This window comes from Bison bison, unplaced genomic scaffold (assembly GCF_000754665.1).
Source record: "Bison bison bison isolate TAMUID 2011002044 unplaced genomic scaffold, Bison_UMD1.0 scf7180017864487, whole genome shotgun sequence".
Taxonomy (NCBI): domain Eukaryota; kingdom Metazoa; phylum Chordata; class Mammalia; order Artiodactyla; family Bovidae; genus Bison; species Bison bison.
In genome coordinates this window covers 629,626-652,982 of record NW_011495047.1, presented here as the reverse complement: position 1 = coordinate 652,982, position 23,357 = coordinate 629,626, and the positions used below count along the sequence as shown (strand labels likewise).

Here is a 23,357-nt window from a genome sequence, read left to right as displayed (position 1 = left end):
AGGTCGTCTTTGACCCATTTATTCCACATTCAGTATCTGGCAGAATGACGGTGTTCACTTCGACAAAGCATTTATCGAGTGCTTACTCCATGTTAGTTCCTGGGTGGGCTAGGTACTGTTACGTACTTTATCTCCATTTTTCCCAATCACCTTGAAATGATTATTCCCACCTAACAACTGGAGACATTAAAAATAGAGTTAAAGGAGTGGTCCAATGGCTAAGACTCCATGCTCCCAATGCAGGCAGCCTAGGTTTAATCCCTGGTCAGGGAACTAGATCCTGCTTGCTGCAACTAAGAGTTCTCATGCCATAACAAGATCAAGGATCCTGAGTGCCACAACTAAGAACAAACAAATAAATATTAAAAATAAACATGTCAGCGCCTTTTTCACTAAAAAAAAAAAAAATTTAAGTAACTTGCCCAGGGAGTGGTTAAGTTGGGATTCATTCAAATCTAGCGCTGATGACAAAAACCACACTAACGGTCCCTCACATCAAACTCTTCCTCCTCCTTCCCCTGCTCCTCTTCCTCTTTCTCTGATTTCTTCTTGACTCTGTTGTTATCATCAGCATCAGCATCTTCTTGATGGAGATATGTATTAATACCCTCCAACTTTCGAAACAGACTTTCCCAATAGGGTACTCCTCACTTGGGGTTTTATAACATGTTCTTCTTTATTCTGCCTGTAGAAAGATCTCAATGCAAGTGGAAATCCTGCAAATAATGCATCATGTTGTATATATCAATAACATGAACTCCTTGGGCTCTTGGTCAACTGTCAAGCTAATATGAGATGCCTTTGAGGCACTGATGCAATGCATTTATTCTTTTCATTATAGGTGGGGAATTTTATTAAAAGCCAAAATCACTGAAATCTGAATAGAACACAGGGCTCCCTCCTCCCTTTTCTACTTTGTTGGGAAGAATCTATACCACTAAGGAATTTTACACACTTTGGTCGCCTCAGGCAGCAAATTCTTCTTCTGCACTATCTGAGCTGAATAATATTGAGAAGCTAAAGGACACCTCCCTTTATTTATGTACTCTTGAGCAATGGAAAATGAAAATAGTACCAGAAGGATGGAGTCCAGGCTGTTTCTTTGGGAAATTTGATGGTCTTGTATAATAAACCCTTAGACATGTCTGCCATAAACTCTGTCGTCTGGCATCCAATTAACCAAAACACCATGTTACCCGCTACTTTTCCAAATCTATCCAGACATGATAATAAATTGTCATAATTCCATCCTGTTGTATCATCTAAATCATCAAAGATTAAGTCATTTAATGCAGTTGGAATGTTAAAGAATTCATTTTTTCTATACATGTCTCTCAAGGAAAAAGTTCATCAGAATATACTATTCTCTAATCATATCAAATAATTGCTATAATAGGAACTGCTGCCCCAAATGCCATTTTATAGTAAACTATAAGTGGCTGGATGCTTGGAATCTGCAACCAGGCTGCTTGAGTTCAAATCCCTGCTCTAGTACTTACTACAAGTAACATCTTAGACAAGTTACTTATTCTCTCTGTCCCTTAGTTTCCTAATCTGTAAACTGAGGCTAATAATTCTATCAATTAATGACAAAGATGAATTCTGATTATATGTCTGTGCTATTATTATTGGCACATGATAGGTGCAATAAACATTTACTGAATTTTTACCACTGAATTCCCATTTTCAAGATAGAAATGGTTCTCAATTTTACAGAGAGAAAAATATATATAAGGAGATTTATTTAATGATGGCTAAGATGGGAAAGAGCTTCCCAAGTGGCTCAGTGGTAAGAATCTGCCTGCCAGTGCAGGAGATGTGGGTTCAATTCCTGAGCCAGGAAGATCCCCAAGAGGAGAAAATGGCAACCCACTCCAGTATTCTTGCTTTGAAAATCCCATGGACAGAGGAGCCTGGTGGGCTACAGTCCATGGGGTTACAAAGAGTCAGAGAGAACTTAGCAACTGAGCACACGAAGATGAGAAAATCAGTCTCCAGGTTTTCAGAAAAATAACTTCCATCCAAAATATAATACTACATTCATTAAAAATTAATAAGGCCATTGTTTGCCTTTCTTATAGGCTCAGTGGTCTAAAATGAAAATATCTTCCAGGATGAGGTATTTTACCTGCTATGCTGCTTCCATTTCTGCTGAGAGACACGATTACTGGATTTAAAGAGGAGACATATGTAAATGCCATGGCAAGAACCACAGGACGGCCCCCCAAGATAACAGTCACATTCACAGTAGGTCCATCTTCCCCCTGAAAATTAATTTTAAAAATCAAAACTGTAAAAAAGACTGACGTGAGTGAAGTCCATATAGAACTAGTTTAAAAGATTAACTTCAAGAAAATTGTTTTTAAAGAATATAATTGCTACTTTCAAGTCTCTCTCTCTTTCTGTCACACACACAGTGACTAGTACTTAGAATAGGTAAGGTAAGTGCAGTATCTAACAGATTAAAGAGTAAATAAGAGTGATTTGCAATTAACACATCAACTGGTTCTGAAAAAAAAAAAAGAGCAATTTCAAATAAACCTCTATATCTTGCTAAACTATCCATCAAGTATGAGCATACTTTCAGACATTTAAGTACTCAGAGAACTTCCCGCCCACATTTTCTGTCTTGGACTATTTCTTACAGATATGACCTCAAAAAATAAACAATAACCAAAAAAGGAGAAAGAAATTCCAAGAAACAGTGAATCTATTCAGGAGAGCAATCAAGGGAAACACTAGGATGAAACCTGTAAAATAAATCTGGAAATCACCAAGTTAAATTGAAGCAGAAGAGAAAGCATCAAGAAAAAAGAGCAACTGATACAAAGAATTTTTTTTAATACAGAGTATTTTTATTACAAGGAAGACATGTTAAAAAAAAAAACTCTAAGAAAAAACAAACTATAAAAAATACATATTGCCTACCATTATCATTTAAATAGTTTAATAATGTAAATATGGTTTATTGACTTCACCATAAAATGCTTCTGTAACTATAATCAAAAGAATTGAAAGTAGTTGTTTCAGAAATGGGGACTTGAAGAATGGGGAAGTGAGGAAGGAGAGAGTGTGATTGTTTTATCATTTTCTTTTGAACTTTGCATGCATTGCTTGGTTCAAATTTAAAAGTTGATTTTCCTAATATTTATACTCTCTGGTGAAAGAAATTCAATCAGTAAAAATTTTACCCATTAAAATGGTCAATACATACTAAAGTGCTGACAATGTTGGCCAAGGGATCAGAAAGCAGGCACCCGTGTGACGATGAGAGTATTAATTTAAAAAGAGTTTCAGACAACCAGATACCTGTGTCAAAAGCTTTATATGTCTGTGTTTTTATATTGGCACATGGTGAGTACACAATAAATATGGGAAACTTTGGAAATTATTTAAATGTCCAATAACAGGAAATGAATCACAATACAAACATATGTTAGAACTGCATGCAGTTTATATATAAAAGCTAATATTTCATAATATTTGAATAACTGGATGAGATTAAAAATATGAGATCAAAGATTATTCTGAACTTTCTCTTCTTTCAGAGATCTTTATTGTTTGGCAAACAGCCTTCTTTGGGGATCATGGGTGTGCTAGGAATTTTGATGGCACTGAAGTGAACTCTGAATAGGAGGTTCAAGCTCAGCTGTGAGCATGACTCTCTCCCACAGCACTAGGCAAGGGCCTGGACCCAAACCTCTTGTGCCATCTATGAAACAGAACCAACTGAAGAGGGATGAGAAAGCTAAGGGACTTGCTTCTAAGGGAACAGGGGAGCAGCAGGGAGTAACTAGGATTAACTAAGCTATTTATTTCACAGGAACCAGACATTCCACGACTGAGTAGTGGCTCAGACAGTAAAGAATCAGGCTATAATGCAAGAGACTTGCATTCAATCCCAGGGTTGGGAAGGTCCCCTGGAGAAAAGAAGGGCTTCCCAGGTGGCACTAGTCGTAGAGAAGCTGCCTGCCAAACAGGAGACCCAGGTTCGATCCCTGGGTCAGATAGATGCCCTGGGGGAGGGCATGGCAACCCACTCCAGTACTTTTGCCAGGAGAATCCCGTAGACAGAGGAGCCTGGTGGGCTATAATCCATAGGGTTGCAAAGAGTCAGACATGACTGAAGTGACTTAGCATGCATACATGCAGACATTCTAGAATATTCCAAGTTTCACCAGTCCCATCCATGCCAGAAAACAAAATTGCTTATGAAAACTAAGTTGTTTGCTTGAAAAAGAAGTAAAATTATAAGATATATGTCTTGCAAACCAACACTCAGAATGTACACTAAATTAATATATTTACTCAGTGGCACTAATATTCATTAAGAGTGTGGACTGGGACAGTCTGGTCATTTTCTTTTAAAAGATATTAACTGATGCTAATTACAAGCAACATTGGTGGGGTCAGCTTCCCACTTCATAGCAAAAGTGTGTCCGTGTAAGCAATATAAGTAAGCACGCTCTCATGATGAGACGATCATGTCAGTCAACTTAGTTCTAAGAAATGATCCACTGAGAACCTTACACATAATTAACTGCTGCTATTACTACTGCTGCTGCTGCTAAGTCGTTTCAGTCATGTCCGACTTTGTGCAACCCAATAGATGGCAGCCCACCAGGCTCCCCCATCCCTGGGATTCTCCAGGCAAGAATACTGGAGTGGGTTGCCATTTCCTTCTCCAATGCATGAAAGTGAAAAGTGAAAGTGAAGTCGCTCAGTCATGTCCAACTCTTAGCGACCCCATGGACTGAAGCCTACCAGGCTCCTCCATCCATAGGATTTTCCAGGCAAGAGTACTGGAGTGGGGTGCCATTGCCTTCCCCCTAATTAACTACACATTAATAATGGTCATCTACCCAGAAAGGAGATGCCCAAAGATTCCACTTACTTTGGATGGAACTTTGCACTGAATTCTTCGTGAGTTGCTTGTAGTGACATTAATGACACAAGACTGGGATCCAAATAACACCAGGTTAACATTATCCAAACCAGACCCTCGGATGGTGGCCCAGAGACCTCCTGTAAAAACGCAACACTTTCAGATGGGACACACAGCTGTGCTAGTAGACAACCCATAAGAGAAATAGGTGAAATAAAAATATGAAGCTGCGTAGTTAAAACACAAGGCACATTCAACATGCAGAAAGAGACTGGAGTTAAAGATATAAACTGCTAAATAAGGTGGGAGATACAGTGACTAGAGGGCAGAGAAAAGGAGATATTCAAGAATAAAACATAGGGATACAACACAGTCATGGAAAGGAGAAATAAAGTAAATGGTTTCCGAAAACTCTTTCTGCTCAAGATTTTTAAATATCATCCATGTCAATTCTATAAAACTTAAATTCTTTTCCCAAGAAAAGAGTATAAGAGAGGAAGAATAAAATGGTAGAAAGAACAGGGTCCCAGAGTCAGGGCCACAGACTGCTCTGCCACTTACAGCAGGTCATTTGCACTATTGTCCCTGAGTTCACTGGTCTCATCTCCTTCATCTTCTTCTTTTTTTTTTTTTTTTAATTTGTGGCCACACTGCATGGCTTGCAGGTCTTAAGTTCCCCCACCAGGGACTAAATCTATGCTCTCTGCAGCAAAAGTGCAGAGGCCTAACCACCAGATCACCAGCGAATTTCCATTTCCTCATCTTTAAATGACAGCCTTAGCCTTTCTGGCTTTGTGATAATGGTACCACACCAACAAGGTTCTGGTTTCCATGATGATATAGAAGTGACGGTCATCAGCAGCTGGTGTCATCAGGACTTCTGAGCTGACCACTGAGGATCAACTATAGCAATCATAATGTCAACAAGAGGAGCGATGGCACCAGTCACACTGATATCCCACCTGGAGGGCAGCCCTTGATCCATCTGATGGACAGGTAGCCCATCTCTCGTGGATGAGCAATGACTCTGGTCTGCCATCTCTCCAGAAAGGGATACAGGAGAGGCAGTAAAGCCACCAAATAGAGACACACGAGAGTGGGGAGATGGCACATGTGTCGGGGTGAGAAAGGAAACATATACAGCCTGACGGAGACCTTTCAGTATCACGTGACTGAATGGAATATTACCCTGAAGTTAAAGATATAAACATGCCCTGAAGATTCAGAGCACGACCACAATAGACTTCTAAGTTAAAGACTAACACTGAAGAAGAGCCAACATACAATAGCAACATAAAAGATACAATATCTGGAAACAATCTTGACAAGAGCAATTCAAGAATATGAAGAAACTTGAAGAAAGCTTTGAAATGCTGTTGATGAATCTAACAGATGGGTTAAAACCTAAATAAGAAAACTAAAGTAAATGTACAGAAAGTGAACATCATAAGGTGGCATATCTTTCTGGGTTAAACTAAAGCACCAGTGCAATTATGATAAAAATACAAAAAAATTTTTTTTTAATTTAAATTAAACCAGCTGATTTTAAAATTCAATGAAAAATACATGCCAATAACAAAATTCCAATAATAAAAGTAAAGGGATCTTCGGCTGGACATTTAAAATATCTTATAAAACAGCTCTATCTGGAGAGATCAGGACAGCAGAGTAGAAGGATACACAAACATCAAAGATACACCTACATGTGGAGCAGAGCTCACTGCTAACAACCTGAAGGCTGAGAAAGGCTCTTCTACAACCAAGGCTGTAAGAAAGATCTATACCTAGTCGGGTGGGAAGGGAAGAGAAGCAATCAAGTCAAGACCCTCACAGGCGACACAGAAGAATAGGGGAATGTCACAGGCTCAGGGACCCTTCCAGGGGACTAAGGGGTTCAAGCCACATACTGGCTCCCCCAGCCCTAGGTTCAATACCAGAAAGAGGAGTCCTGAACGGTGTCCCCCTCAAAATTCATAGGCTGAAGTCCTAGCCACTCGCACTTTTTTCATCAGGAAGCCTTGAGCAGGTCACTCTTCTCTTAGAACCCTATTATATCATCTGAAAAATGAGGATAATAATTCCATCTTTCAGGCAACTGTTAGCATTTAGGGTGTGCAACTGCCTAGAAGAGGTGCTCAGTAAATGATACCAGGCCCATCCTCATCGTTATAAGGAAACTAAGTCCCACAGAGTATATGAAATATCTAAGGTCACACTTCTGACTTTGGCAGGCTGAAAACAAAGCCACAAGTCCCAAATCCCCAGCTAGTGTCATTTCCCCTTAATCGGATTGTCCCAGTGACTTAATGATTGACCTCGTGATGCCTGACACCATTAACCAAACTATGGCATTTTATGTGGCAAGTGACTTCATTTGAGGGCTCAAACGTCCATTACTCATTAGAAGAAATGCTGATGGCAGAAAACAAAAACCTGTGAACCACAGTGGATATGGATTTATTATGTGGCGAGACTAGATTCCTGCAGGTTGGCAAGAACGAAGGTCTCAGAGCATCAGAGGCAATGCGGGTGCCCACAGATTACCAATGTCTGCAGCTCGGGAAGGCTCCACAGTGTCCAGTCTGGGTTCCACATTTAGGAAGAGGCCTCCTCCACTGGCATTGATGGCAAGACCAGAGGGTCTCACCAACATCGAGATCTGATGCACTCCAACAGGCAGCAGGCTTGTCTGACACACCACGTTTGTTTGGTTTGAGAAAATAACGTTGCAACTCGTTTTGTTCACTGTAACTTGCAGGGCCTTGTAGTCACCAGAGAAACTAGTTCCCGTAATATAAACCAGTAGGTCCATGTCATCTTAAAAGAAGAAAGAAACCATCTCTCAGCAATATCACTCCATTTATGAGAACTCTGTCAAATATCCATTCCCTCTCACCTTCCTCTCAAAATTCAAGGAACTGAATGCTAACTTATATTGGAATCTGTGTTTATTTTAATAGCCTAGAGCCCTCCACTTAAATTTTCACAAACTAGTAATGACAAATCACTAACCAGTTAAAAAATGGGGAAAAACTAAAGAATATTTCGAAACAAGGGACAAAGAATATGCAACATTTTAAGTCATCAACAATCTACCATTTCAAATCGTGACCATTTCATTTAGATTAGCTCAAAATTGTCCTTTTGTTGTGCTACTCTACATTCACCCCATGAGCTGATGTACCTTCTATTCAGCCATCACCAGGGACATACCCTCCAACAGATCATTCTGATCTTAAAGTTCACACACAGAAATAGTAACCCTCTACCCCGCACACGCACACACACACACACACACACACACACGCACAAGAAATAAACCCACATTTATGGTCACCAAAGGGGAAAGGTTGTGGGAGGGATAAATTAGGAGTTTGGGAGTAACACTTACATACTACTACACATAAAATGGATAACCACCAAGGATCTGCTGCATAGTACAGGGAACTATACTCAATATTTTATAATATCTATAAGGGAAAAGAACCTGAAAAAGAATACATATGTGTATACATGGATACCTGTTTTTTGAATGTTGGCTTAAAACTCAACATTCAAGAAACTAAGATCATAGCATCTGGTCCCACCACTTCATGGCAAACAGATGGGGAGACAATGGACACAGTGACAGACTTTATGTTCTTGGGCTCCAAAATCACTGCAGATGGTGACTGCAGCCATGAAATTAAAAGATGCTTGCTCCTTGGAAGAAAAACTATGACATACCTAGACAGCATATTAAAAGCCAGAGATATCACTTTGCCAACAAATGTCTGTCTAGTCAAAGCTATGGTTTTTCCAGTAGTCATGTGAGGATGTGAGAGTTGGACCATAAAGAAAGCTAAGCATCAAAGAATTGATGCTTTTGAACTCTGGTGTTGGAGAAGACTCTTGAGAGTCCCTTGGACTGCAAGGAGATCAAACCAGTTAATCCTAAAGGAAATCAATTCTGAATATTCATTGGAAGGACTGATGCTGAAGCTGAAGTTCCAATACTGTGGCCACCTGATGTAAAGAATTGACTCATTGGAAAAAGACCCTGATACTGGGAAAGACTGAAGGCAGTAGGAGAAGGGCACGACAGAGTATGAGATGGTTGGATGGCACCACTGACTGAATGGATATGAGTTTGAGCAAACTCCGTGAGATGATGAAAGACAGGGAAGTCCGGTGTGCTGGAGTCCATGGGGTCACAAAGAGTCAGCCACAACTGAGCAACTGAACAACAACAAATACACATATATATGGGGCTCCCCAGGTGGCTCAGTGGTAAAGAATCCACCTGCCAATGCAGGAGACACGGGCTTGATCCCTGGGTTGGGAAGATCACCTGGAAAAGGGCTTCCCTAGTGACTCAGAGAGTAAAGAATTTGCCTGCAACGTGGGATACCTGGGTTTGATCCCTGGGTTGGGAAGATCCCCTGGAGCGGAACATGGCAACCCACTGCAGTATTCTTGCCTGGAGAATCCCCATGGACAGAGGAGCCTGGTGGGCTATAGTCCATGGGCTTGCAAAGAGTCGGACACGACTGAGCAAACAAGTATACACACAGGAAATGGCAACCTACTCTAGTATTCTTGCCTAAAGAATTCCATGGACAGAGGAGCCTAACAGGCTAAAGTTCATGGGGTCACAAAGAGTCAGACATGACCGAGCACACAGCATACACACATACACACATATATATACATAGTTTTATAGGGATGTGTGGCTTCCCTGATGGCTCAAACAGTAAAGCATCTGCCTGCAATGCGGGAGATACAGGCTCAGTCCCTGGGTCTGGAAGATCCCCTGGAGAAGGAAATGGCAAACCACTCCAGTATTCTTGCCTGGAGAATCCCATGGACTGAAGAGCCTGATGGTCTTCAGTCCATGGGGTCACAATGAGTCAGACACAACTGAGCGACTTCACTTTCACTTTATAGGTATATATACATATAAAACTGAATCGCTGAGCCGTATGCCTGAAACTAACATTACACTGCAAATCAACTACACTCCAATCAAAAAATAAACGTGACGCCCATTTCAATGTCAAGTACACGTCATACCGAGGGCATACCACACCGAGTAGACCTGGGGAGTTGACCCTTCAAGGTATTGGAAGGCACAGGAACCTGAACAATAAGCTGGTATGTCATTCACTCGCACAACCACCTAGAAAAAGGCAAGAGCATTAAAATGTACACATTTCATATGCTCAAGGGTATTCCTAAAGGACGTGTGAAATTTGCCCAAACTGCAATGTGTTAGTGATTCACCTACTCTTTATTTTTTCCTTCTATTTTCCAATAATAAACCCTCAGTTGTAAAGCATGACTCAACATGGTAGGCTATCTCTAAATGATGGTTAATATGCAGAAACCTAATATTTTTACAATTAGATAGGCTCAGTCTGGAGTAAATTCCCTCTCACATAGAAGTAAATTCAAACTGTGCAAGGACTTTTTAGCACCTTATATTTTTTAACTTAGGACCTACTGCCTGTGAAAAGCCCTATCTTTGCTGGTAAATGCCAATATAACTGAAGATTAGAGTGGATTTGGACATTTGGGTTGGGGTCTTTTTTGTCCTAGAATGGGAAGTCCCTAAGAATAAATTATATATCTTTCCCTCTCACTGGGACTAAGGTTAATCTAGTAGAACTCTACAATACTTGTAGATGAAAGTGGTGAAAAAGATAAGACTCTCAGTCTTTGCCTATAAAATAAGGATTAAGTACACACTACATCTATGATAGTGTTTGCTTATGGCAGGAAGGGATCATGCATCAAATGTTAGCAATTGTTAATTCTTGTTTGGGTACCCAGGTATTGGTTATATTATTCTTATAGATTTTGCATTTTAAAACTGTCTCGAATGCACATGACTTATAAGAAGGGAAAGTGCAAAAGACATTTTAAAGAGAAAAGGAGGTGACTCAGCCCATTTACTTTCCAAGGCCACTGTGAGGAGGTATAAAAAGTAGGTAGCTAGAGATTCTCTATTTTGGGTGCCATAAGAGCATCAGCAATTATAACTACTGGATGTTGTGTTTACAAAGCACTTGTATTTTCAGAGTATTCTCCATACCCTGTGGAAGTAGAAAGAGCACAGCCAGGGCTGTCTCTATTTTGCAAATTAGAACACTGACCCTTGGGATTGGCCCACATCACAAATCAGGAGGGGCTGCAGTAGACTGGAAACCAGTACTTCACTTTGGGGGGCCCATCTGCTCTCACCTGAGTGTGTTGGTTGGCAGTGACCAACATGTCTCCAAATATGGGTCCAAGGAAGACACCACCATCATATACCACACGTGTGGTCACAGCAGGGTTCACTCCGGTGAGGTTTTCATTAGATACCTAAGATGGTCACATTTCTGGTGAATCCTGCCATGGAACAGAAGTCTAATCTTGCTTGAAACAAATGACAAAGGGTGTTTTCACATTCATTTACAATAATCAGATAGCTAGAAAGTGAAAACAGAGTGACACCGGGCTTGAAATCTAGAAGCCTAACAGTAAGTAGTGGTGAATGAAAGCCCCAGTAGACTAGAAGAATATTTATTTGCAAGTAGAGTTACCAAAAAATGCACACTATGCTAATCTCTCAAGTCTTGCAAGAGATTTTGTTCCCATGCGCTTTTCTATTTTACAAGTTTACAATCCAAATACTAAAATAAAATGTCAGGAAACAAGTGCCATGAGATGACTTCCGTCCTTCCTCCATCTCCACCCAAGGATTTTGTTTGAAAACCAGATGACCCACAACACCAAATAACAAGAATAAAATTTCACCTTGGATTTCACTTCATAAAACCAAATGCTAGATGATCATTAGATTATTTTTTAAAACCCTAAATATGCAAGAGCATCTGGTTTTGTCATTATCCGAAGACAGCAAATCCGTTCCTAAACTTCCTTCTGCTCTGCCATCTGCCTCCATGATAATCTAAGTCAATCACATCTGCTTAAATGATCCAATAACAGATGTAGAATTATTGTATGGTGGACACTGACCAACAATTTCTTTACCTACATCATGTTAGGAAAGGCAACATTATACTTAAATTGCTTTATCAGGAATATGAGATACAAAACATACCTTGAAACTTTCAGAAAGATCATTGAGCTCTTTTACTTGAGTATTTCAACAAATTCACAAATCATGACAGTTTTCATTCATATAATTCTGATTTTTTTTTTCACAAAATTGTTTCAGAGCACCAAGTCCATAAAGCCAAAAGGGATGCCATACATACCTTGATGAAGTTGGGCAAGTCCCCAACCCGGCTGGACCAGGAGAAGGTCCACACATGTTCATAGCAAGACTTTAGATTCTCCGTCACAGTGAAGTCACTAACATTGAGGTACCTGGATGTGAAGTCATCAGCGCTGGTTTGTAAGAGCTTCTGGAGGTGACTGGCTGAGATGTGCACAGGGACACCTGTGGGAGAAGGTCATGACACCGAAAATGTTCTTATTTTAGTCGCTAAGTTGTGTCCAACTCTTTCGCAACCCCATGGACTGTAGCCCGTCAGGCCCCTCTTTCCATGGAATTTCCCAAGCAAGAATCTTAGAGTGGGTTGCCATTTCCTTCAACAGGAGATCTTCTCAACCCAGGGATCAAACCCCCATCTCCTGCAGGAGGATTCTTTACTGCTGAGCTACCAGGGAAGTGCAATATAGAAAATACAGGAAACTAATTACTCCACCTTGTAGCATCTCATCATCAAGACAGCAGAATACAGGTTAAAATGCCTTCACATATGCAGAGACCCTCAGGTTCAAGATGTGGCTTCAAGAGAACCCTCAGTCCAGCTACGCAATTTTTAAGGCAAGCATAAGTAGATGCTCACTTTTTATATCACGATTCCTTTAACCAGCATCATATCTCTCAAGCAGAGAACACAGTCACATCAGACAAAACTATCTCAACTGTCAACTCAAAATGTGAATTCCAAACACTGGTAAGTCCTGAAAGTCTAATTAAATACTGAGTTTTTCCCGGGAAAAAAAAAAGTGTAGCTGGCCCTGTGAATAGGGAAAAGTTGGCCACCTTCCACAAGGAGTGGAAAGGCATAAAGCAGCTGACACCTATAAAAACAGAGCCAACCAAGCTGAGGAATGTTGGCACTGAACTCTGGTTTCTCTATTAGAATTTCCTTTAAGCCCAACCACCTGCTTCCCCATCACACATCCATGCAGAGAAATAACTGCACTCTGGGCTTGTGTTTGAAAACTGTTTCATGCTTTACCTGAAGTTTCCATTTCATTAGCTACCCCAGCAACCCTTTGAGGTGGGTCATCTGGATAACCTGCTGCTGCTGCTGCTAAGTCATTTCAGTCGTGTCCCGCTCTGTGCAACCCCACAGACGGCAGCCCACCAGGCTCCCCCATCCCTGGGATTCTCCAGGCAAGAACACTGGAGTGGGTTGCCATTTCCTTCTCCAATGCATGAAAGTGAAAAGTGAAAGTGAAATCGCTCAGCCATGCCCGACTCCTAGCAGCCCCATGGACTGCAGCCTACCAGGCCCCTCCGTCCATGGGATTTTCCAGGCAAGAGTACCTAATGCCTCCTTAAGAAATGAAGAAAATGAAACCCAGTGTGATTCAACAGCTCACCAAACAAGTGAGAGGGGTTTTGATTAAAACCCAGATTGCCTTGACCAACTCAAGAGATTTCCTCTTGAATCCCACACTGCCCTGGAGTGTTAATGAAATACCACTGCATTTCCAAAACGCAAACAAAACTCATCTTTTAAAAAAAAAAGATTGTCCTATATGAATACATCATTTGAGGGCCATTTCAAATGGCCAGGTGAAGGCTGGCTTATCCCCCAGTTGTTTTGCAGACAGTGATGTGAAGAGCATCAGCAACAGAAGATGATGGCAGGAAAAAAAATAATCTCTCAACAGGTATTCTGCAGTTCCCTCATTATGAGAAGGGAAACAGCACAGTAATGGGCTTCACAGTGGCAGAGCTCTAGCACACTTACTCACACACTTACAGTTTCCAATAGCCTCAGGGCCATCTACTTTTCCTAAGCTGTCCTACTAGAGGAAAAACTCCATTCCTCCAGCCAAGGATGGACTTCTTTGCAAGTCCAGCATCTTTCTTCTCAGGAGGGTAGAAGATTTTTGGACCACTTGCCAACTTTTGGACAACCACTCTTACATTCTCCTGAGCCCCCAATTTCCCCTATGTTGTTACTAAATAAATATTAAAATCACTTCTAACCCTGTCCTTGATGAGATGTATATACATTGATAGTTGAAGATTTAGAAACATTTATATTCTCATTGCAGTTGAAAGCTCTTTCTACATTTAATATGGTTTCTCAGTTCAGTTCAGTTGCTCAGTCGTGTCTGACTCTTTGCAACCCCATGGATACGGTTTCTAAAACACTCAATATCATGTGGGATCACTTGGGAGTTTAATTTAGAAAGGCGGTGGCTACCATGGATCTTGGTCTATGAAATTCTAGAGAAGAAGACTGAACTCTTTGAGAAGCAAATACTCAAGTTCATACCTGGACCCTGCTTCAGCTATTTGTATGAGCTTCAGGCAAGCCTGAGTAGACTGAGCTGAATGGTGGCCCTCAAAAAGATACACCCTAATTCTTGGAAACTATGATGTTATATCATAGAGCAAAGGATGTGATTAAGGATCTTGAGAAGAGGGAATCATCCCAGATTATCCAGGTGGGTCATAAATGCAGTCCTATTTATCCTTAGAGGGAGTTTAGAGACAGCAGAGGAAGAGACCATGTAACCAGGAGGCAGGGGCTGGGACGATGCACTGCACCGAGGGATGCCAACAGCCACCAGCAGCTACAGAGGCAGAAAACAGATCCTCCCCTAGGCCTGAGGAGGAAGCGTGGCCCTGCCAACAACTTGATTTTGCACTTTGGCCTCCAGAACTCTAAGAAAATACATTTCAGTCATTTTAAGCCACCAAGCTTGTATAATTTGTTATGACGGCCGTAGGAAGCTAATCCACTCAGTTTCCTCATCTGTAAAGCTGAAAGACTGGGATCATATTGACAAAGATATCCCAGATCTTTAATTTTAGAAAAGTCATTCTCAGACACTGGAAAATTAACAAAGTATGCTAACTTTAAGACTGTCACCCTATCAGCAGGATGTTGTTTGCCTGGGGATGCCACGGAAAGCTTCAACAAGAAATGCTGCACCCGTTACGGCCCCTTTACCAGGAATCGCTGTGTTAGAAAGCTGGATGCGAAAGTGTCCTCCTAAAGGTGGACTTGTCCTCTGCAGTCTCTGTGTTGTCACCTGGACCAACCGGGATCCTTCCTCTGCTCCTTCAGTGGGCACAGCGCTGCAACATGTCAGAAACAAAGCATTAACCACAAGGACCCTCGAGCAGCTGCTCCAGACAGAGCACAGCTCCATCTCAAGGACCACACAGTCTCCCACGTTTCCAGGCCATGAGCATGAGCTCCAAAATAATCCCTCTCCCACCACAGCAGAGAAAATGAAAGGTGAATATGAGGGGTCTCTAAGGGTCTTCCACTCTCCCCCTCTACTGATCCTGGGAGAACGCAGAGGCAGAGTGAAGAGTGAGGAGTGTAGCCTCCGCTGCTCTGGTCCTGATGCACAGTGGAAGGAGAAGCCTGTGCTCTCTAACTGTATCTTCACAGTCAGATGAAAGCTCACCGTGATCCACAGATCCTCTGCGCTCAGTATCCCCAGCAGAAACAGGCCACTCCATCTAGCAGAGTCCTTATCCAGCACCTGCGTGCACACTGCATACCTAATCCTGCTTTCAGTACAATAAGTGGGTCAAATAAATCATGACATACCATGCAGTGGAATACTATTCAGCCATTAAAAAGCATGCTTAATGAAATGGGGAAATGTTCCATTTATACCAGTAGGGGAAAAGGACATGTTGCAAATACAGTGTCTTATCTGTTGTACCAACTTGAGGTTTAAAAGGTAAGTATATATAATTAGTTAGTGTTAGTCACTCAGTTGTGTCCGGTTCTTTGTGACCCCATGGACAGTAGCCTGCCAGACTCCACTGTCCTTGGAATTCTCCAGGTAAGAATACTGGAGTAGGTTGCCATTCCCTTCTCCAGGGGATCTTCCCAACCCAGGGATTGAACCTAGGTCTCTTGCACTGCAGGCGGATTCTTCATCGTCTGAGCTACCAAATATATATAAATATATAGTACATATACATGTATTTTGTGTATATATGTATATGTGTGTGTGTATATAAAAACTGCCTTGGGGAAAAGAGTATTTTAGAACATGGATTCAACGTGTTAAAAGAAAGTATCTCTGAACAGAGGGGTTATGAGTGATTTGTACCTTTTCTATGTGCTTTTCTGTACTTTCCACATTTTCAACAATGAACATGTGTGATTTTGATCAGTAATATTACTTAAGTACTACGTATTGATGTGCATACTCACAAACACACAGAAACAGTTAGACTGAGGCTTATCTGGTTGGGGGCCATCCTGTGTTGTCCTGACTTTCTCAGGCTGAAGGCTTCCAGAAGGAGCTAAGGAGCCTGAGAAAACTCAGAAGGGGAGGTTGTGAGCACCTTTCTAAGTGTGGACCTAGATTATACTCCATCATTTCAGAGTTAATAACTTTGGCATTTGGAGCACAGGATCACAGGGGGCTCATCTGACGTCTCCCTCTCCATCACCAAAAGCCTTTCCCTCCTTTATTCTATTGATGACTTTTTGTCTTTTCTGCCCAGAGGACCGTGAAACATTGTCAAGAAATGTGGAATATAGATTCAAGCTTTCTAACATTGATAAAAAGTCTCAAGCACGGTGTAAGTAATGAGAACTCATTCCAGAACATGTTAGATACAGGGGGAGAAAAGAAATTTTAAAGACAAGGCATCTCAGTCGTTCCCATCCTACGGCTTTTAGTGAACATTTAAAAGGACGAATTACAGCATGCATGTGTTCCAGGAGCTTGGAGGAGCCTGATTCTTAGTTACTGCTTTGTAAACTATGGCCAAGACGGTTTATTGACGAATCAACGCTTATGTGGCTCTAGTGCCATCTGGTGGTGAGCTTTCAGAACTGGCTGGTTTTGTTCCTTTGTCTATGAATTGTACTTCCTTTTGCCTCAAAGAATTCTAGTAAAATTAATATATTAATCTTATTAATGGAATGGAAGAAGAGTAGCAAGAAGAAAACAGTGGTAATGTGAACCTCTGAAAAGCATAAAAATACATCTACTTGTAAAGTAATTAACTAGGAACTAGCCCCCAGATCAACAGAATCAGCATTGCCTGGGAACTCATTAGAAAAGCAAATTATCAGGCCCTGCCACCAAGCCTACTGAATTAGGATGGTGTGGTTAGGGCACAGCAACTTGTGTTTTAACACAACCTTCAGGTAAGTCTGATGCAGCATTCTTAACACTGAGAACTATTGCTGTAAGCAGCAAGGCAGGTAAAATTTCCTGATTGATAAAAAGTCTCACTGCTGTGACTCCTAAGGCCAGTTAGCAATTTTAAGGAGGGACAGGTGACCAAAGATGGTTCCCTACCTTGCAGTGATGAGCGGGAGCTCCAGGCCACACCCTGCCAACCAGGAGGTCACATTGTAGACGGGAGGTGATCCCACTACCGAGAGCAATTCTAGCAGATTCCCGCCAGGGCGAGCTGTACCAGTGTCCGCCTGAGAAACTGGAGACCGAGGAGCCAAACATCATCAAGTAAATCAAGATGGAAGACCTGCTGGGTGGATGGTCCCTGCTGGAGGGTCTGAGTCACTCACATCTCAGCACACCATGAAAACAGAGATTCCCACCTACCTGCTGCCATGAGGAGAAAAGGAAGAGGGAGGAATTCAGTTGCCAAAGGAAAATGCAAGGTCATGATATAAGAAGACAATGACTAATTCCACAGCAAACTTCAGTAAGCCCCAAGCCAACCAATCATCATTCCCTGTTCCGTTGGAGGTCCCCTGCCGCCACACACACGTGCAAACACACAGCTCATCTGTGGCGGTGTGCACTGCCCCTCTCTTCCTCCTTTCCTTCTCCAAGTCCCGGCAGCTCCAGCAATGCAAGATGATCCCCTCAGGAACACGGAACACACAAGGCAGATCCTAGAGATACTTGAGTTTTATCCACTGCATGGTGTCACCATGTGTGCAGACACAGGGCAAGCATTTAAGACAGACCATTTTGCAAATCCTGATTTTCCACTTCTACTGGGTGACCATTTGGCTAATCACCATACCCCTGTAAGACTCTTTTCTCATTGCTAAAGTGGGACTCATGATAGACATCAGTCTGCATTTTGGCAGGGAGAGTTTACTGAGATGGCAGGTTTAAAGGGCCAGCGTAATATCCTCTTTCCCTTCTATTAGGCACCATGTAAATGCAGTTTCTTTCCCAAGTCTGTGCCATCGAGACAGCAAATAGTTGAAAAGCAGCATCCTTGCAGGCCCAGTGCTAAGCACAACACCAGGCACAGAGCCAGTGCTCGATAAAAGTTCATCTGCTCTACTGAGTATGGACTCATTAAAAATGGCTCTGGTGCCAGTGATCTCTAGGTTTCAATGTCCCCCACATCCCCAAAGATTTGAGGCAAGACACTCAGCACCCTCTTAGCTTTGGTTTCTTAATCTATAGAGTGGGGATCATAGGGCCATCTTAGGGGTTCTGAGAATTAAATGAGAAGTATTTGGTAGCTACCACTAAATAAAAAGAAATTTCATGGAGGACATTAGGTGGGAGAATATAATCAAATATTAAGCTGATCAGATAAATGTCAGCCAATTAAATATGAATATGGAGCCCAAGTATATAGTTTATGTTACTATTAAATAATCCTCATAGAAAAATTGTTGCCAGCAGGATGACTGAACCAAGTGGGAAGCAGATTGTTATACCCAAGCCACCTCCTGCCTTTCTTATCTCTGCCCTCTGCCTCCCTGCTCCCCTCCCCACCTCACCCGTACATGGCTCCAGATGCTGGAGCATTTGGGTGCATAGAGGTGATGGCCGTGAGAAAGAGTTGGGATCCTGGGCATTGAGGGTTTGGAGAGGAGGAAGGGAAATGATACCTATTATCTAGTCCTGAGTTTCCCAGTTAGTGGGTTCAAGTGTATGAAATATTGATCCCATTAGCCCTCTGGGAATCTGTGCAGAATTTGGGGTCACCAAAGGCCCCAGCCAGTCTTGGGCACCAAGGAATTCAGACAGTTATCCCAGCACACTATTTGAATATTATTTTCTGTGTGTCAGAACATGGAATTTGAAGTCAGCGATGCCAGATGCCCAAAACACTCAAATCACTGGAACAGGTAAGAGATGGAATTCTGAAGAGCATCAAAAATGATGCAATTTCAGGGCTTGAAAGAGAGTTCTCTTACCCCTCACCCCCAAGTTCCCTGCCCCTTAGCTCTGCAACTTTCAGGTAAAACATTAAAAGTTGCACAACTTGAAAATCAGAACGCAAATGACCATTCCATCCTTTTCTCCTTGAAGAGAGAAAGAGAAGCTATGAGAAGCAGGAAAGCCAGAGTCACAAGGGATGTGATGGAAGAGGGAGAGTGAACAAGTTGGAAACCTAGAGGCCCTAGGAGCAAACCACACCACCCCTCTGGCCTTCTGTCCCTGGCATGTGTGTCACACGTGGCCTCGGGGGAACCCTTGGTGAGCACCTTGCCCTTAAGACAAACAAAGCCAGCTGAGATCAAGGGACTTTGTGCAGAGAGGGGCCAGGCCTGAGCTCTGAGTGATGCGTGGGAGCAATCAGATGGGCAGAAAGACAAAGCTATTCTCATGAGGATGTGATGACCCTCTAACACCAAGTTGGCCCTAAGGGTTGTACAATCAGACTTGTGGCCCATTTCAGGGCCAATGATGCTCTGTTCCTCACAGCACCTTTATGACAGATATTAACAGATGGAGGGGGAGAAATCCTGCTGGCCTGACAGTAGTAATGATAATAGTAGTAATAACTGATCATATTTACTGAGCACCTACTACAGTCAGGACCCATGATGAGTGCTTTACATCACACTTCAGTTAATCTTCATAGTAATCCCATGGGGTAGAGGCCTCATTATGCCATTTTATAGATGAGAAAACCAAGGCCTCTCAGCCAGAAAGTGGTAAAATTGGGATAAGATGACAGGCATCCAAAGCAAGAGCAAACATTGGGGTAAATAACAGAAAACAGAAGGAACTTGCTAGAGGGATATAAAAGCCAAAGACACACAATCACAACTTCATCTTCTCCCTGGGATCGAGGCAGAAAGATGGAGAATCATCTGTTCTCTCTCCATTAAAAGAGAAGCAGCCCCTCCAGAAAAGCCTGAGGACCCTATCTGATGGATAGTTCATAGAGAAGAGTAGATCTGATAATCACCTGTTAGGTTTGTGTCTGCAATAATAATCTCATCCACATAGAACATGCCCATCTCTGGAGACAGAGGGAGGAGGTCAATCTGATGAACCAGCACTGGGGAATTTGCAGGAGGCAGCTGGAGATGCGAGGAGTGATGCACACACGTCTTCCAGAGGTTGGTGCAGGTGAACTGCCAGCTGAACACAAGCACAGAGCAGACACGGGCCTCCCGTGAGCACCACAGTCCTCTCACCTGAGAGCCCCAGTTCCCCAACCTGGGCCCGAAGACCATGCAGCTGGGAGACCACACAGTCCTGGTTGCCATGGTACCAGCATCCCACCCAAAATGGGCTCAACTTGGCTGGGACACAACACCAGTGAGTCACGTTTAAGTCCACCATCCATTCATAACAATGTCAGCAGTACTTTCAAATTATAATACAATTGTGTGTCTTAAGCAGATCACATGTTAGGCTCTAACCACAGAGATGATTAGTGGTCTCTAAAACCTAAAACTCACTTAGGTTTAAAACCACTTACAAAACCCCTGAGAGATGTGGAAAGAGTGCTGAATCAAGGGATCAAAATGCCTGAATCATATTCCAGCATCTTTGTTCACTTGCTGAATGAATGTCAGTGAATCACACATTCTCTGGGCCCCGATTTTTCTCATCTGTAATGTCAAGGAATGTTCCATAAAATCTCTTCCACATATGATGGTCTTTGACTCTATCCCTATGAGAAATGTCAGACTCCTTATATATGTAACGACTAACTGCTCTTAAATCAAACTTCTTTGCCAAATAAAACATGTTCAGAGCTGAAATTATTGTCCGAGACCCCACTATCAGACAATACCTGCCATGAGTCACTGTCCCCAGGATAGTTAGCCATACCATCTGGCGAATTCCCACCACACCTGCCCGCAGACAAGCTACCTGCGGGTACCTACTTAGGACTGGTCCCCAGGAGACTCCAGTCACACGTGATGTTCTTAACAGGGTTTTGAAGGCCAATTGTGAAGGACACAGTCATCTTCAGGGTCGTATTCTCATGGCCTCTGTATGCAAGGCATAACTAGAGACACAAAACAAGAGCTTCAGCTCTGTCACTAAGAAGCAGCTGTTCAAGTAATGTTTATTGAGGACAATCCACCCCCTAGAACCAACCTAGAGACAGCCAGACCACGCCTGCCCTCCTAGACCTTACCTTGCTGCTGCTGCTGCTGCTAAGTCGCTTCAGTCGTGTCCGACTCTGTGCGACCCCATAGACGGAAGCCCACCAGGCTCCCCCGTCCCTGGGATTCTCCAGGCAAGAACACTGGAGTGGGTTGCCATTTCCTTCTCCAATGCATGAAAGTGAAATGTGAAAGGGAAGTCGCTCAGTCACATCTGACTCTTAGCGACCCCATGGACTGCAGCCCACCAGGCTCCTCCATCCATGGGATTTTCCAGGCAAGAGTACTGGAGTGGGGTGCCATTGCCTTCTCCGGATCTTACCTTAGTTTAGAGCAAATTGCGATTTATCCAACAGAGAGTTATTCAATGCCTAGCACTGTGTGTGGCTGTGAGGATTTTTTATCTCAATTAGAGATCTCAATTAGAAATCCCTTGTTGTGACCCAGATACCTGTGCAACCTCAAGCAAGGCACTGAACCTGTCTGAGTCTCACTCCTTAACCTGAACTCGCCGGCATCCTTGGCTTCTAATTCAGAGTTAAGTAAAATTGTTTGGCAGGATTTTCAACTGTGGCGCTATTGACATTTAGGACTGGGACTTTTCTGTGAGTGCTTTTCTTACACTGTGCATTAAGGAACGTGTAGCAACTTTCCTAGAATCTACCCACTGGATGGCACTAACACTTCCCCGGTTGTGATGACCAAAAATGCTTCTCATTCAGTTCAGTTCAGTTCAGTCGCTCTATCATGTCCAACTCTTTGCAACCCCATGAATCGCAGCACACCAGGCCTCCCTGTCCATCACCAACTCCCGGAGTTCACTCAGACTCACGTCCATCGAGTCAGTGATGCCATCCAGCCATCTCATCCTCTGTCATCCCCTTCTCCTCCTGCCCCCAATCCTTCCCAGCATCAGGGTCTTTTCCAATGAGTCAATTCTTTGCATCAGGTGGCCAAAGTATTGAAGTTTCAGCTTCAGCATCAGTCCTTCCAATGAACACTCAGGACTGATTTCCCTCAGGGTAGACTGGTTGGACCTCCTTGCAGTCAAAGGGACTCTCAAGAGTCTTCTCCAACACTACCATTCAAAACCATCAATTCTTCGGCTCTCAGCTTTGTTTACAGTCCAACTCTCACATCCATACATGACCACAGGAAAAACCATAGCCTTGACTAGACAGACCTTTGTTGGCAAAGTAATGTCTCTGCTTTTGAATATGCTATCTAGGTTGGTCATAACTTTCCTTCCAAGGAGTAAGCGTCTTTTAATTTCATGGCTGCAGTCACCATCTGCAGTGATTTTGGAGCCCAGAAAAATAAAGTCTGACACTGTTTCCATTGTTTCCCCATCTATTTCCCATGAAGTGGCGGGACCAGATGCCATGATCTTAGTTTTCTGAATGTTAAGCTTTAAGCCAACTTTTTCACTCTCGTCTTTCACTTTCATCAAGAGGCTTTTTAGTTCCTCTTCACTTTCTGCCATAAGGGTGGTGTCATCTGCATATCTGAGGTTATTGAGATTTCTCCCGGCAATCTTGATTCCAGCTTGTGTTTCTTCCAGCCCAGCTTTTCTCATGATGTACTCTGCATATAAGTTAAATAAGCAGGGTGACAATATACAGCCTTGACGTACTCCTTTTCCTATTTGGAACCAGTCTGTTGTTCTATATCCAGTTCTAACTGTTGCTTCCTGACCTGCATACAGATTTCTCAAGAGGCAGGTCAGGTGATCTGGTATTCCCATCTCTTTCAGAATTGTCCACAGTTTATTGTCATCCACACAGTCAAAGGCATTGGCATAGTCAATAAAGCAGAAATAGATGTTTTTCTGGAACTCTCTTGCTTTTGCCATGATCCAGCGGATGTTGGCAATTTGATCTCTGGTTCCTCTGCCTTTTCTAAAACCAGCTTGAACATCTGGAAGTTCACGGTTCACGTATTGCTGAAGCCTG

The 23,357-nt window shown here is 42.6% G+C and overlaps 1 protein-coding gene across 1 annotated transcript in view; it reads right to left on the bottom strand.

The window, feature by feature from the left end:
• The window catches only part of PKHD1 (polycystic kidney and hepatic disease 1 (autosomal recessive)), a 443,812-nt gene that overhangs the window by 380,976 nt on the left and 39,479 nt on the right, over positions 1–23,357 (bottom strand). The window contains exons 20-29 of the mRNA XM_010863025.1: positions 21,181–21,305; positions 20,250–20,425; positions 17,414–17,552; positions 15,082–15,209; positions 12,130–12,314; positions 11,108–11,230; positions 9,938–10,043; positions 7,430–7,702; positions 4,895–5,025; positions 2,129–2,264 (exon numbers count right to left, since the gene is read on the bottom strand). Of these exons, the coding sequence (XP_010861327.1) occupies positions 2,129–2,264; positions 4,895–5,025; positions 7,430–7,702; positions 9,938–10,043; positions 11,108–11,230; positions 12,130–12,314; positions 15,082–15,209; positions 17,414–17,552; positions 20,250–20,425; positions 21,181–21,305 (1,522 nt within the window). The remainder of the gene's footprint in view (positions 1–2,128; positions 2,265–4,894; positions 5,026–7,429; positions 7,703–9,937; positions 10,044–11,107; positions 11,231–12,129; positions 12,315–15,081; positions 15,210–17,413; positions 17,553–20,249; positions 20,426–21,180; positions 21,306–23,357) is intronic.